At 34.1% G+C, this 13,688-nt stretch overlaps 1 protein-coding gene across 1 annotated transcript in view; it reads right to left on the bottom strand.

The window, feature by feature from the left end:
- Positions 1-534: 534 nt before the first annotated feature.
- gabbr1a (gamma-aminobutyric acid (GABA) B receptor, 1a) overlaps positions 535-13,688 on the bottom strand; it is a 123,948-nt gene continuing 110,794 nt past the window's right edge. The window contains exons 22-24 of the mRNA XM_087779176.1: positions 9,440-9,568; positions 6,573-6,716; positions 535-868 (exon numbers count right to left, since the gene is read on the bottom strand). Coding sequence (XP_087635302.1) covers positions 596-868; positions 6,573-6,716; positions 9,440-9,568 — 546 coding nt within the window. The 3' untranslated portion in view covers positions 535-595. The remainder of the gene's footprint in view (positions 869-6,572; positions 6,717-9,439; positions 9,569-13,688) is intronic.

Raw genomic sequence — 13,688 nt, 5'->3', positions numbered from 1 at the left:
TATTTGAATGATCGTGGTTGTTGTTAAATATGAAACGGGTTGGTTGGCGACGTGACCATATAAGGAGGTCACTTCCTGTTGATTTGCATGCAAGTCAAGAGCGTCTGGTTTTTTGATTTTTTTTTTCTGTAGCGTTTTGTGTCAATGGCTTTTAAATGACTCACACCTTCACGTCTGTACATTTCTCAGGTTTAAAAAAAATCCCGCTTCAACATCTAGTTCATGACCCAAAAAAAAAAAAAAAAAAGAAGTAAAGGTCCACGGAACGATAGAAATCACCACTGCATGTGCTTGTACTGGACTCCAGGTGGAGACAAAGACTCGACGACACTGGGAGGGTCCGGGCGTGTCCACGTCACAGATGAGGAGGAGGAAGGATGGAGATCACTCCTCTTGAAGAAGAAGAAGAAGAAGAAGAAGAAGAAGAAGAAGAAAGACCTGCGAGCAGGTCTGAGATGTGCTTGTCTGTCACAAGTGTCAAGTGTCGGAAGCCGCCCCTGGCCGAAGCGCTCCGGGGTGAACACGTTTGTGCTTCTCACGAGAGTCACGGGGTCAAAGGTCACCCCCCCACGACCCCCTCCTACGACCCCCGTCCTCACTTGTAGAGCAGCGGGATCTGGCTGTTGTGACAGTGGTTGCGGCTCATCTTGCTGTCGGCCGGGTACAGGCCGGACGAGTTGGAGAAGGACGGCGGCAGCGAGTGGTTGTCCGTGCTGGGGTAGCCCGGCGGCGGGAGCAGGGACTTGGGGTCCGGCCCGGACGAGGGCGGCGGAGCGTTGTGGTTCTGACCCGAGGACGGGCGGCGGCGGCTGCGCAGGGCCTGGCGCTCGGCCAGCTGGTTGCGGAGGGCGGACACTCGCTCTTCTTTCTGCGAACACAAATTTCGGGTGTTAGAAAAACTGTGTTTTTTAAAAGAAAAAAGTACATTTGATGAAGAACGACAGATGGAGGTTCTTCACCTGAGATCAACACCATCGTATAAATACTCAGAACACAGGAAGAACATCTCATGTGTCAGGTCCAACAGTAAATCCTCAAAAGCAGAAAACATTTTTGTGTTTTTTTCAGCCTAAATAAACTTTTTTCCCACAATTTTTTATTCAGTTTTTAGGACAAAACATTGACATTTAAACACAACGTCATTAATAACATTTAATGCAAGACCAAATATAAGAAATATGATCAATTAAATAAATAAATGTTGATTCCTTTTTTTTAATTGAAAAAAAAGTTTTGACCAAATTTTTGAAGCGAAAAAAAAGGAAATTATGACGATTGCCTTAAGTCAGTATTAGGAAAAAAACACAATTTTTATTTAGAAAATAAAACTAAATAAATAAAAAATAAAAATATATAGATTCATAAATTAAATATAAATAATACAAGATATGAGAAACTACACATTATTTGTTAAACATAATTAAATCAAAGGAAAATATTTACTTTTATTCTGAAAATATTTACCAGATTTTGTCAGCAGATCCATCGTTTCTTACACTTTACGACTACTTTTCCTTTAAAATGACTCTTGAATAATAAAGTTTTGTACAAAACGTTTTTTTGTCCATTTTGACTGAAGTGCCTTAATATTATAAATAAATGAGTCTTATAAATATTCGATTCACACATTAGAATAAACTACTTCAAGTGTTGCTCTTTAAGCATGATTTTAATTTAATTTAATTTATTTTGTTTAAGTGAAGACATTTGAAGGAGTAGAGGAGGATGACGTGTCAATTAAAATAAATACGAAAAATAAATAAATCACTTATTTCACTTCTTTATTATTGTTTACAAAAATGTTTTCTTCTAAACAAACTACCACCAATTGAGGGAATATGAAGACCTCCTTCCCGATCTGTTGCTTTTGTTTTTTATCAACAGTACAACAAAATTAAAACACATTTAAAAAGTGTGATTAAATTGATTTTTAGGGAAAATGATACAATATTGTCAGAGAAATACAACTATAATATTGTTATATTTCCATCCAGTTTGAAGCACACGGATTTACTTTATCTTCTAAATAAAACATGTGTTTTTTTTTCTAATATTTCCAACATAAGGTAATCGTCATATTTTCCTTTTTTTTCCGTTCTAAAATTTTGTCTGAACTTTTTCCCCCTCGTGAAATCTGTGTTTACGTTTCTTCCACTTTCAGTTTCACTTATTGTGACATCTGGTAAAAAATGAGAAAGAAATAATAATATTTTATTTTGACCCAGTTTTTTTTTCTGTAATGTCCATTTATTTCAATATTCTCAATAAATAATTGATATATTTAATGTATGAATAATGAATATATTTGGTCATGATCTATAAAGAATGTCTAAAGTCTAAAATATTAAAATTAAATGAATAAATAAATAAATGAATATACATATATATACACAGTTTATTAAAAAAAAAAAAATATATATATATTAAACATTCTCTATAGATTATAACCAAATATATTATTTAAATATATTAAATATAGTTATTTATTGACAATATTCTTTTAAATTTCTTACCAGATGTCACAATTGAAAAAAAAGAGAAACTGAAAGCGAAAGAAAAGTAAATACAGCTTTCATGAGGAAAAAAGTTTTGACCAAATTTTTAAGCGAAAAAAAAATGAAATAATGACGATTACCTTAAGTCAGTATTAGGAAAAAAACACAAGTTTTATGATATATAAAGAATGTCAAAAAATGTTATATATACAAATAAATACAGTAGAATATATTGCATAATATTTCTAAAAAATATATATATATATATATATTAATTTGACATGAAATTCTAGTAAAAAAAAAGACTATTTAAATTGTCGTAAAGTGATTTGTTCCACTTGTACTTCCTCTCCAAGCCGACGCTCTCTGAGCCGAGTCAACGAAGGAGTCGTTTTCCTCTGGACGCCGATAAGCGTTAATTCTCGTGAAAGTCTAGTTTCTGCTGACGTCTGTTCCAGTTAAGCCTCCTCGTCCCTCGTGACGGAAGCAGCCGACGAGTCAGCAGCCGGACTTCTGGAAGCAACTTCGTGACGTCCTTCAAGTCGACAAGATTCCACACGTTTGTTCGTGTCATATTCCCGACGTATCCGACACCGAGAATCATCAACACGCTCCACAACGTCTTTGATTATGTGGATCACCTGCCGAGTCTTCTCACCTGGAGGTTGATGATCAGCTCCAGACATCTCAGTTTTTTTTTTAAGACCCAACTTTCAAAACTTTTCTTTTCTTCTTTCTCCAGGACTCCTGGGATTTTCCCAGCAGAGACAGTCTACACGAGGCGGTCACGCTTGCAAGACCTCGACGCTGACGTGACTGGAATGGAGTCACGGCTCGCGGTGACGACCGAGAGCCGAAAGTTCTTCAACCGATCGTGAAGAAAGAGTGGAAAATATTTGAGTTATTTAAGTATTTCTAATTCTTTGTTATTGATGACCAAGAAGTGAAGAAATGTTTTGTTTTAGGAATTCTTTTGGGATTTTCTATTTTTGGACATTTGTGTTTGTCATTTCTCATATCTTGTAACATTTATATATCTATTTTTTTAGTTTATATAGATGCGTTTCTTGCAGTACATTCTTTTTCCAGGAACTAAAAATTGATAATATTAAAAATAAGTAAATAAATGAATACATGAATAAATAAATAAATAAATAAATAAATAAAGTTTATTAAAATATATATATATATATATATATTTATATATATATATATATATATATATATATATATATATCGTCATAATTTCCTTTTTTTTCGCTTCAAAAATTTGGTCAAAACTTTTTTCCTCATGAAATCTGTATTTGCTTTTCTTTTACTTTCAGTTCCTCTTTCTTTTTAAATTGTGACATCTGGGAGGAAATTTGAAATAATATGGTCAATAAATAGCTAATATATTTGGTTATAATCTATAGAGAATGTTTAATATATGTTATATATATATATTTATATATACTATATATTAAACATTCCAAGCTAATATATTTGGTTATAATCTATAGAGAATGTTTAATATATGTTATATATATATATATATATATATATATATATACTATATATTAAACATTCTAAGCTAATATATTTGGTTATAATCTATAGAGAATGTTTAATATATGTTATATATATATATGTTTAATATATATATATATTAAACATTCTCTATAGATTATAACCAAATATATTAGCTATTTATTGACCATATTATTTCAAATTTCCTCCCAGATGTCACAATTAAAAAAAAAAGAGGAACTGAAAGTAAAAGAAATGTAAATACAGATTTCATGAGGAAAAAAGTTTTGACCAAATTTTTAAGCGAAAAAAAAAGGAAATTATGACGATTGCCTTAAGTCAGTGTTAGGTAAAAACACAAGTTTAATTTAGAAAATAAAACTAAATAAATAAAAAATAAAAATATATAGATTCATAAATTAAATATAAATAATACAAGATATGAGAAACTACACATTATTTGTTAAACATAATTAAATCAAAGGAAGATATTTACTTTTATTCTGAAAATATTTCCCAGATTTTGTCAGCAGATCCATCGTTTCTTACACTTTACGACTACTTTTCCTCTAAAATGACTCTTGAATGTTGAAGATTTCCTCAGAGCCATGAACGAGTTCCCTATATTTCTCTTCTCGACACTCTCAGAAAGAAACGAGAGACATTTTCAAACGCGTTTCGCAAATTGCTTTCCTAACTTTAAACGTCGTGATTTCTGCGCCTTAAGTGGAACCTTCTTACATCGAGAGTCGTTCGGGGAGGACGACGTGAAGCGGGACGATGTAAATGCCACCAAAGAGTTTTCAACAGAAAAGAAAAATGGACTGAGCCGCAGCACTTAAGATCAATTCAGAGATAGTTTGCTGTGAAAGGAAATAAGTGGATGTATGAACAGGAAATGAATAACACTGACGTTAACAGACAATTCACAACATTTTTCTTCTGATTACGGTCAATAGAGGCCAAAATAAACTCTTAAACAATGTATTTATAGGGTAAAGAATTTTAGATAATGGTAAAAATACAGAGAATTTGACTTCGACGCCTGTTCCTGAACGATACTTCTTCAATACCAATTTTATAAGATCAATTCTAACCAAAAATGATATACATTATGTTTAATAATTGCAGCAAAATTCCCTTTTGGTAAAAGTGCCAAATTTCATTTTTTATTTCACTTTTTTATAACCCTTCTGTTGCACTTGTGTTGACGAGGTTACGTAATTCACGGAGTTAAAAACAGGAAGTCTTGCCAAATAAATAAAGATTACTGAGAACTGGTAATCTTCAATAATGGTTCGGTGAAGAGCCCAGAGATTCCTAGAAACACACTTGCATGAACACTACTTATCTATAGAAGAGCACTGAGACACGCATACCTCTGCCAAGGATCTCATTTTTTTATTTTTATAAAAAACTAAAATTAATTGTGTTCTGCATTTTATAGTTTTTGGATGTTTATTCTAGTTTCAAAGTAATTACCGGTTGAAAAGTGTAAAAACCTTTAAAATGTGCTTTTCCCCCCACACTTTTATTTTGAAATATCACTTCCTGTTCACAGATTTCTCTGCACTGGTTTGTAGTTCTTGCTTTTGTTTCCTTGGATTATTCTTGTTGGACTTTTTTTATTTTGAGTTTTTTACTTTTAAGTACTTTAGTTTGTTATTTTTTATTCGCAAATATTTTGCCCTTCAAGTTTTATTTCCCGTTTCCCAGGATTCCTTTTGTTTCCTGTTTTGTTCGCGCGGTTAGTCGGACGCTTTGGTTTTTGGACATTTATTATATATTGGACTGTTTATTTAGTATTTGTGGAATTTAATTGTTTGTACTTGTTATTTATTTTGTCCGACTATTTTAATTTTCAATAAAGCACAAACATCTTCAGTACTAATGCATTTTTATACTGAATTTAAAAGCCTGAATTCGGAACATGTTTTTTTTAATTATTTTTTAATAAGAATATCAAATAAACATTAATTTTAAATTTTTAAAATTCAATATTTTAAATGTTGATATAAGTATAAAAAACAAATTAATTCAATTAACAAATTATTCAATACAAACAAATTCAACCTTTCAAAATTTAATTCAATTATATAAAAAAAACAATATTAAATGCTTTAAAATGAAAAAAAAAATCATAATTCAAAATGTTTAATTCAATCGTTATAATGAAGGCACTGATTTACTCCATACATCACGTCAACATACCCTCTTCCGAAACACCGGAATTCTCGACGACGATATGTATTTTTCTCCAGCATTTTTTAATCTCCTGATCGATGCTTAATCTTCGCTCGACCTCGGTCGACTTCTCCGAAGGTTTACTCGTCCTGACGTTCGCTCGCACAAGTGACCCACGAGCATGTTTAACAATACGGAATATTTATCACCCGGATAATACACGGCTGTGAATCCATGCGCGCCAACTGTACTTATGAATTATGCAGGCGCCTCCAGGATGAACTACTTCTTTTCCTCAAGAGTGCCTGGTGTGCGCAGCATACGTCTGCATTTGAATCAGTGTTTAATAATCGTTATCATCTTTATGGAGAAACGTAAATTCACCTCCTGAATGATCTTCTGCAGCTCCCGGTTCTCGCGCTCCAGCTGCCTGGACTTCTCCTCGTCGTTGTTGTTGGTGGACGAGCCGGTCTTCAGCGTGTCCTGCTGCTCGGACTGCCACTCGCCCCGGGTGATGAGGCGCCTCATCTGTTCCGCCACGGGAGGAGGAAGCCAGTTTAGTGGAGCTGAATGCATAATAAATCACTTAAATGTCTTAATAAGAGAGCGCGACGGGTGCAGTTGCTCGGGAGGTTCCTGCGCCATTGTATCGTCGTCGCTGGTTCCAATCCCTGTGTCGTGGAGCCAGAGCACACTCGCAGCAAGAGACTGTTTTACTAAGGTGATGCTAAACCAGTCATGCTAGCAAAATGAACTAATTCTTCAAAATTTTGGGTTCCTATTCATGTGTGAGATTGTGGACAACAATTCATGTGCGAGATTGTGGACTCCTATTCATGTGTGAGAATTTGGACTCCTATTCATGTGTGAGATTTTGGACTCCTATTCATGTGTGAGATTTTGGACTCCTACTCATGTGTGAGATTGTGGACTCCTATCCATGTGTGAGATTGTGGACACCTATTCATGTGTGAGATTATGGACTCTTATTTATGTGTGAGATTTTGGACTCCTATTTATGTGTGAGATTTTGGACTCCTATTAATATGTGAGATTTTGGACTGCTATTCATGTGTGAGATTTTGGACTCCTATTCATGTGTGAGATTTTGGACTCCTATTAATATGTGAGATTCTGGACCCCTATTAATGTGTGAGATTTTGGACTATTAAATGTGAGATTTTGGACTATTCATGTATGAGATTTTGGACTATTAACGTGTGAGATTTTGGACTTCTATTAATGTGTGAGATTTTGGACTCCTATTAATGTGTGAGATTTTGGACTCCTATTAATATGTAAGATTCTGGACCCCTATCAATGTGTGAGATTTTGGACTATTAACGTGTGAGATTTTGGACTATTCATGTGTGAGATTTTGGACTTTTAACGTGTACGATTTTGGACTCCTATTAACGTGTGAGATTTTGGACTCCTATTAATGTGTGAGATTTTGGACTCCTATTAATGTGTGAGATTTTGTACTATTCATGTGTGAGATTTTGGACTATTAACGTGTGAGATTTTGGACTCCTATTGACGTGTGAGATTTTGGACCACTATTAATGTGTGAGATTTTGGACTCCTATTGACGTGTGAGATTTTGGACTCCTATTAATGTGTGAGATTTTGTACTATTCATGTGTGAGATTTTGGACTATTAACGTGTGAGATTTTGGACTCCTATTAATATGTGAGATTCTGGACCCCTATTAATGTGAGATTTTGGACTATTCATGTGTTAAAATTTTGGACTATTAATGTGTGAGATTTTGTACTTCTATTAATGTGTGAGATTTTGGACTCCTACTAATGTGTGAGATTTTGGACTCCTATTAATATGTAAGATTCTGGACCCCTATTAACTTGTGAGATTTTGGACTATTCATGTGTGAGATTTTTGACTTTTAACGTGTACGATTTTGGACTCCTATTAACGTGTGAGATTTTGGACTCCTATTAATGTGTGAGATTTTGGACTCCTATTAATGTGTGAGATTTCGTACTATTCATGTGTGAGATTTTGGACTATTAACGTGTAAGATTTTGGACTCCTATTGACATGTGAGATTTTGGACCACTATTAATGTGTGAGATTTTGGACTCCTTTTGACGTGCGAGATTTTGGACTCCTATTAATGTGTGAGATTTTGGACTATTAACGTGTGAGATTTTGGACTCCTATTGACGTGTGAGATTGTAGACTCCTATTCATGTATGAGATTGTGGACTCCTATTAATTTGTGAGATTTTGGACTCCTATTCATGTGAGAGAATTTGGACTCTATATAGGTATATTAAATTAGGTAGGTAGGTAGAACTTTATTGATCTGATTTTTTGTGGATGAATAAAAAAGCTACTTTAACTATATTTACGTGACGCTATAAGATAACTTTTCACAGTAACTTTAGCTAAAGTTTGTCACTTTAAACTTTTTCGAAAAAAAACCGAGGTACGGATGATTTTTATTTATTTTTTGCACGACAGCTTCCTCCCCGGGTTCCTTCAGAGACGGTGAAATAGTCAACACGGTGTTTTGGACTCCTATTGACGTGTGAGATTTTGGACTCCTATTAATGTGTGAGATTTTGTACTATTCATGTGTGAGATTTTGGACTATTAACGTGTGAGATTTTGGACTCCTATTAATGTGTGAGATTTTGTACTATTCATGTGTGAGATTTTGGACTATTAACGTGTGAGATTTTGGACTCCTATTGACGTGTGAGATTTTGGACTCCTATTGACGTGTGAGATTTTGGACCACTATTAATGTGTGAGATTTTGGACTCCTATTGACGTGCGAGATTTTGGACTCCTATTAATGTGTGAGATTTTGGACTATTAACGTGTGAGATTTTGGACTCCTATTGACGTGTGAGATTGTAGACTCCTATTCATGTGTGAGATTGTGGACTCCTATTAATTTGTGAGATTTTGGACTCCTATTCATGTGAGAGAATTTGGACTCTATATAGGTATATTAAATTAGGTAGGTGGGTAGAACTTTATTGATCCCTCAGGATCGGGAATTTTTTTTTGTGGATGAATAAAAAAGCTACTTTAACTATATTTACGTGAACTTTTCACAGTAACTTTAGCTAAAGTTTGTCACTTTAAACTTTTTTCGAAAAAAAACCGAGGTACGGATGATTTTTATTTATTTTTTGCACGACAGCTTCCTCCCCGGGTTCCTTCAGAGACGGTGAAATAGTCAACACGGTGTTGCGACGCTTTAAAAAAGAGGTACCTTGGGGACGAAGAGCACCACCAGCGTGATGTAGGCCGAGAAGACGACCGCCAGCGCGGCGAAGGCGAACGAGGCGTCCTGCTGCGACGACAGGATCATCGTCACCGGAGCCGTGATCAGGCACAGGACCTGCAGCCGCAGGGAAAAAAAAAGGAGTTTCAAACACCGGGATTACATTTAAAGCGAGACGGGGGGAGAAGGAAAAATCACATCCATAAACGCATTAGCCACGTGTTTATCATTCCAGGGACGACTCCCGCGAGGAAACAGCATTAAAAAGTCATGAGTGAAGTGGCAACAATAACCGAGCGAGGACGAGGAAAGGAAGTCCCCGAACAGACGGCGTCGACGTCGTCCACGTGACATCTTTAATGACGCCACATTTAATCACACGCTCTCGGATTCACGGGGAAGTAAACATGACCATTAGTGCCACTTTCACGCCATTCAATAATTAAACAGGAAGAAAATTGCACGACGGCTTTTTTATTTTTTATTTTTATTGCCACGAGTGGCAGGGAAGTAGGATTTGTCTAAAGTGTCCAAAGTGAGCGTAATGGCAGCCACTTTTGGAGGAGAGTGCGTCCAAGGTGTCTCTGCTCACGGTGAGTCATGTGCTATTAGTCCTGGAAATATTTACCACCGGCGTTTACTGAGGAGCTTTTTCACTCAAATTGAAGCACAATTTTGTCGAGAGCTTCTGCAGAAACACTTTGACGTCCTCGAGTCGGAGGAACCTCACATTTTTTTACTTGATGGTTTGTGCTCATGATGAAGATCGTACAACTTTATACTCTAGTCTGTTCAAATACAAGCAGTATTTTAGGTTTTTATTTTATGAATGAATGCATTTTTAATATTGAGATACTTGTTCCTGATATTTCATCTCTTAGTATGTTTATTTATTTATATATTGTTTAGGAAATACATCATATTTCATGTCTTTTTAGTTATTTGATTCTTTCATTCTCTTAATTGTTATTGTTAGTAAGTCATTTATATTTTTAAAGCACCTCTCGCAGATTTTCTTATTTTAATGTCAGTATTTTATCTTATGTTTATTTTATTAAGTTATTTTATTCTTTAATATTATTTTATTGTTTTATATTAAAAAAAAGTATAATGTGAATTTATTGTTTTATGTTATTTTATTGTTTTAAATATATGTTTTTACTATGTGAATTTATTGTTTAATGTTATTTTACTGTTTTATATATTTTCTGAATTATTTGAATTTATTGTTTAATGTTATTTTATTGTTTTATATATATATTTTTGAATTATGTGAATTTATTTTTAAATATTATTTTATTGTATTATGTGATTTTATTGTTGCGTATAATTTTATTGCATTATGTGAATTTATTGTTTTAAAGTATTTTATTGTTGTATAATAGATTCATTGGATTATGTGATTTTATTGTTTTATATTATTTTTATATTATTTTATGTGAATTTATTGTATTATATTATGTTTGTTTTTTTTACGTGATTTTATTGTATTATGATATTTGACTGCTTTATTTTGATTTAATCGTATGATGTGATTTTCATTTTGTATTTGTAAAGTGACCTTGAGAGTTTTGAAAGGTGCTTTTTAACCCTTGTGTTGTCTCTGGGTCAAGGCCAGGGAGGCCCGGGTCACCTTGACCCAGAGACAACACAAGAGAAAACTAAAAATGTATTATTATTACGTATTGAACTGTGTTAACTGCAGTACCCGCGTATCTTGACCAAAGTATCGTGAGGATCTTGCTAATACTTGTGTGTGTCTGGTTTTAATTCAATATCTTCAACAAACACACGATCTTGTTTTGTTCTTCTCTCACTTGTATCTTAAATTCCTCTCACGAGTCGCAGCTTCTTCAAAATCCCACTTTTCCCCACGGTGGCCATTTTGTCCGCGGTCCAGTGGAAGGACACGGAGCAGCCGTCAATCACTCGTCTGCTGACAATCTAACATTATCTACGGTTGTGTCGTGGAAGAAACAAAAGAACAATATATTGACGCCTAGAATAAAAGCAACTGTTTCGATACGAACTTGAACAACTGGATTTCACGGTGAAGAAGGTTCTAGGAATTAAGAATAAATACAAATCTATTCAGAGGCTCCTCGAGAAAACACTCCAAGGACAGAGTCAATTACAGGCGGTTGCATTTACGGATCGACCGAGACGAGGACGTCACACTGGGTGACATCAGTGGAGACATGAGCCTATTAGAGATGATGGACAGTTGTCGTGTTATTGTCTGGATCCCAGAAGGAGACACTTTGTGGAAAAGGATGTTTTTTTTGGACAATTTTAAAAGGAATTTATTTATTTGGCGGCAAATAAATTAAACTATCATCCAGTTGAATTGTTTTTAATAGTTTTACACGTATAATAATATTTAAAATATATAATTATAACATGTGGTGCTAAATATAATAATATGTTAAACTTTAAATGTGATAATTTTTTATGTATAATGTAAGAAATAATGTATTGATTCATAATGTTTCAATACAAATGTTACACTAGTGAACGGGAATTATTCAGCGAATGATGTTATTAATTTACTACATAAACACTTTTTAAAATAAGTTTTCATAAGAAAGAAGAAAATATATATATCTAAGTAAAAAAAGGAATAATTCCGATCACACATACTCTATTCCATGTTTTACTTTAATGAAAAATTAAGTATATTATTAGATTAGATAGACTTTATTAAGTCAATACTTAATTTTGCATTAAAGTAAAACATGGAATAGAGTATGTGTGAATATCTAAATTAAAAAAAACTTCCTCTTCTTGACTTAAAAAAGTATAAAATATATATTTTCTTCTTTCTAATGAAATTGTCTATTAAAAAGTGTTTATATAGTTAATTATTAAACATCATTCCCTGAAGAAAAAAAACATTAAAGTTAGTATAAGTAGTATTTGGTCAAATCAGTCTTTTTGACAATAGATTCAAATGTCTCTTAGTTATATTTGTTTTTCTCAAGTGATTGTTGAGTGGGAGTCTGGTTCTCTTGAGGTTTCTGCCTCATTTTTTTGTGCCATTTTACGTCTTCTTTATCTCTCTATTCCCGCACTTGCTTAGACCCGAGTGGACGTTTGTTTTTGGTGATACGACAACTTCCTGTCGTCTCTGAAGTCGAAGATAGAAAAGTTGTCAGTCATCGGTGGGTCTAAAGTGAGTGGAGAGTCAAAATGGCCTTTTTTTAGTAGAAAAAAAATGTAATAATTGGACTGATGTCCATCAGTTTCCTCAGAGGATTTATCAGCCCACTCAATTTTATTTTATTTTAATTGACTTCTTCTAGTTCATGTTGAACCTTCCCTCTCAACATACGTCACTGGATAACAAGAGCTCTGATTGGGTAATTTGCCCAATGACTACAGATAAGTGTTGTTAGAGATAAAGCTCCGAGCAGATGTTGCTAGGCTAGCTTCGTCTTCATATTCGTCTAAAAATACAAACTTTAAAAACACCCAAATACCTCAATACTGATTGTCTGTAACGTCCATCTTGTACTGAAGCCTCGACTTGAGAAATTGTTAAGGAAGTTTATATATATTAAGCTAGTTTTTAGCCGACGCTGCTAGGCTAGCTGCCTAAATCCTTCGCACTTGACACTAGCAATGTGTTTCAATGAGGAAATACTTCAGGCAGGAGCTGAGGGACTGAAAACGTATGCTACACACAAACTTTAAATGTACAGATTTATTTAAGTTTTTATGGAACAATTATTTTTCTTCAATACAAGATGGACGTTACAGACGTGCAGTATGGAGGTATTTGGATGGTTTAAGTTTGTCTTTTTGGGCGAAGATGAAGCCAAAGCTTGCCTAGCAACTAGCCTAGCAACACCTGCTAAAAATAAGCTTAAGATATAGACTTCTTTAAGTTTCTTCGGAAAAATTATTCTCATTGAGGCTTCAATACAAGATGGACATAACGGACGAGTAGTATTGAAATATTTGGATGTTTTTAAGTGTGTTTTTGGACAAAGACGACGACAACTGATCTCCAGTCGCTACATTAAAATAAACAAACAGTTTTGTCTATAACTCTAAAAGAACAGATTACTCTGAAAATAATCCCAACCCTTAGTCGACATGAGAGGGAGTAGAAAATGAGTGAAGTTTGAAATTTGGGTGAACGATCACTTGAAGTGACGTGACCCATTTATAACTGTCAAGATACTGCAAATAAAACAGAATTAAGTAACGACTGCTGAGGATTTATATCAACAAG

This window comes from Callionymus lyra, chromosome 17 (assembly GCF_982586985.1).
Source record: "Callionymus lyra chromosome 17, fCalLyr1.hap1.1, whole genome shotgun sequence".
NCBI lineage: Eukaryota > Metazoa > Chordata > Actinopteri > Syngnathiformes > Callionymidae > Callionymus > Callionymus lyra.
The sequence above is the reverse complement of the archived record's forward strand: the minus strand, read 5'-3'. Positions and strand labels throughout refer to the sequence as shown.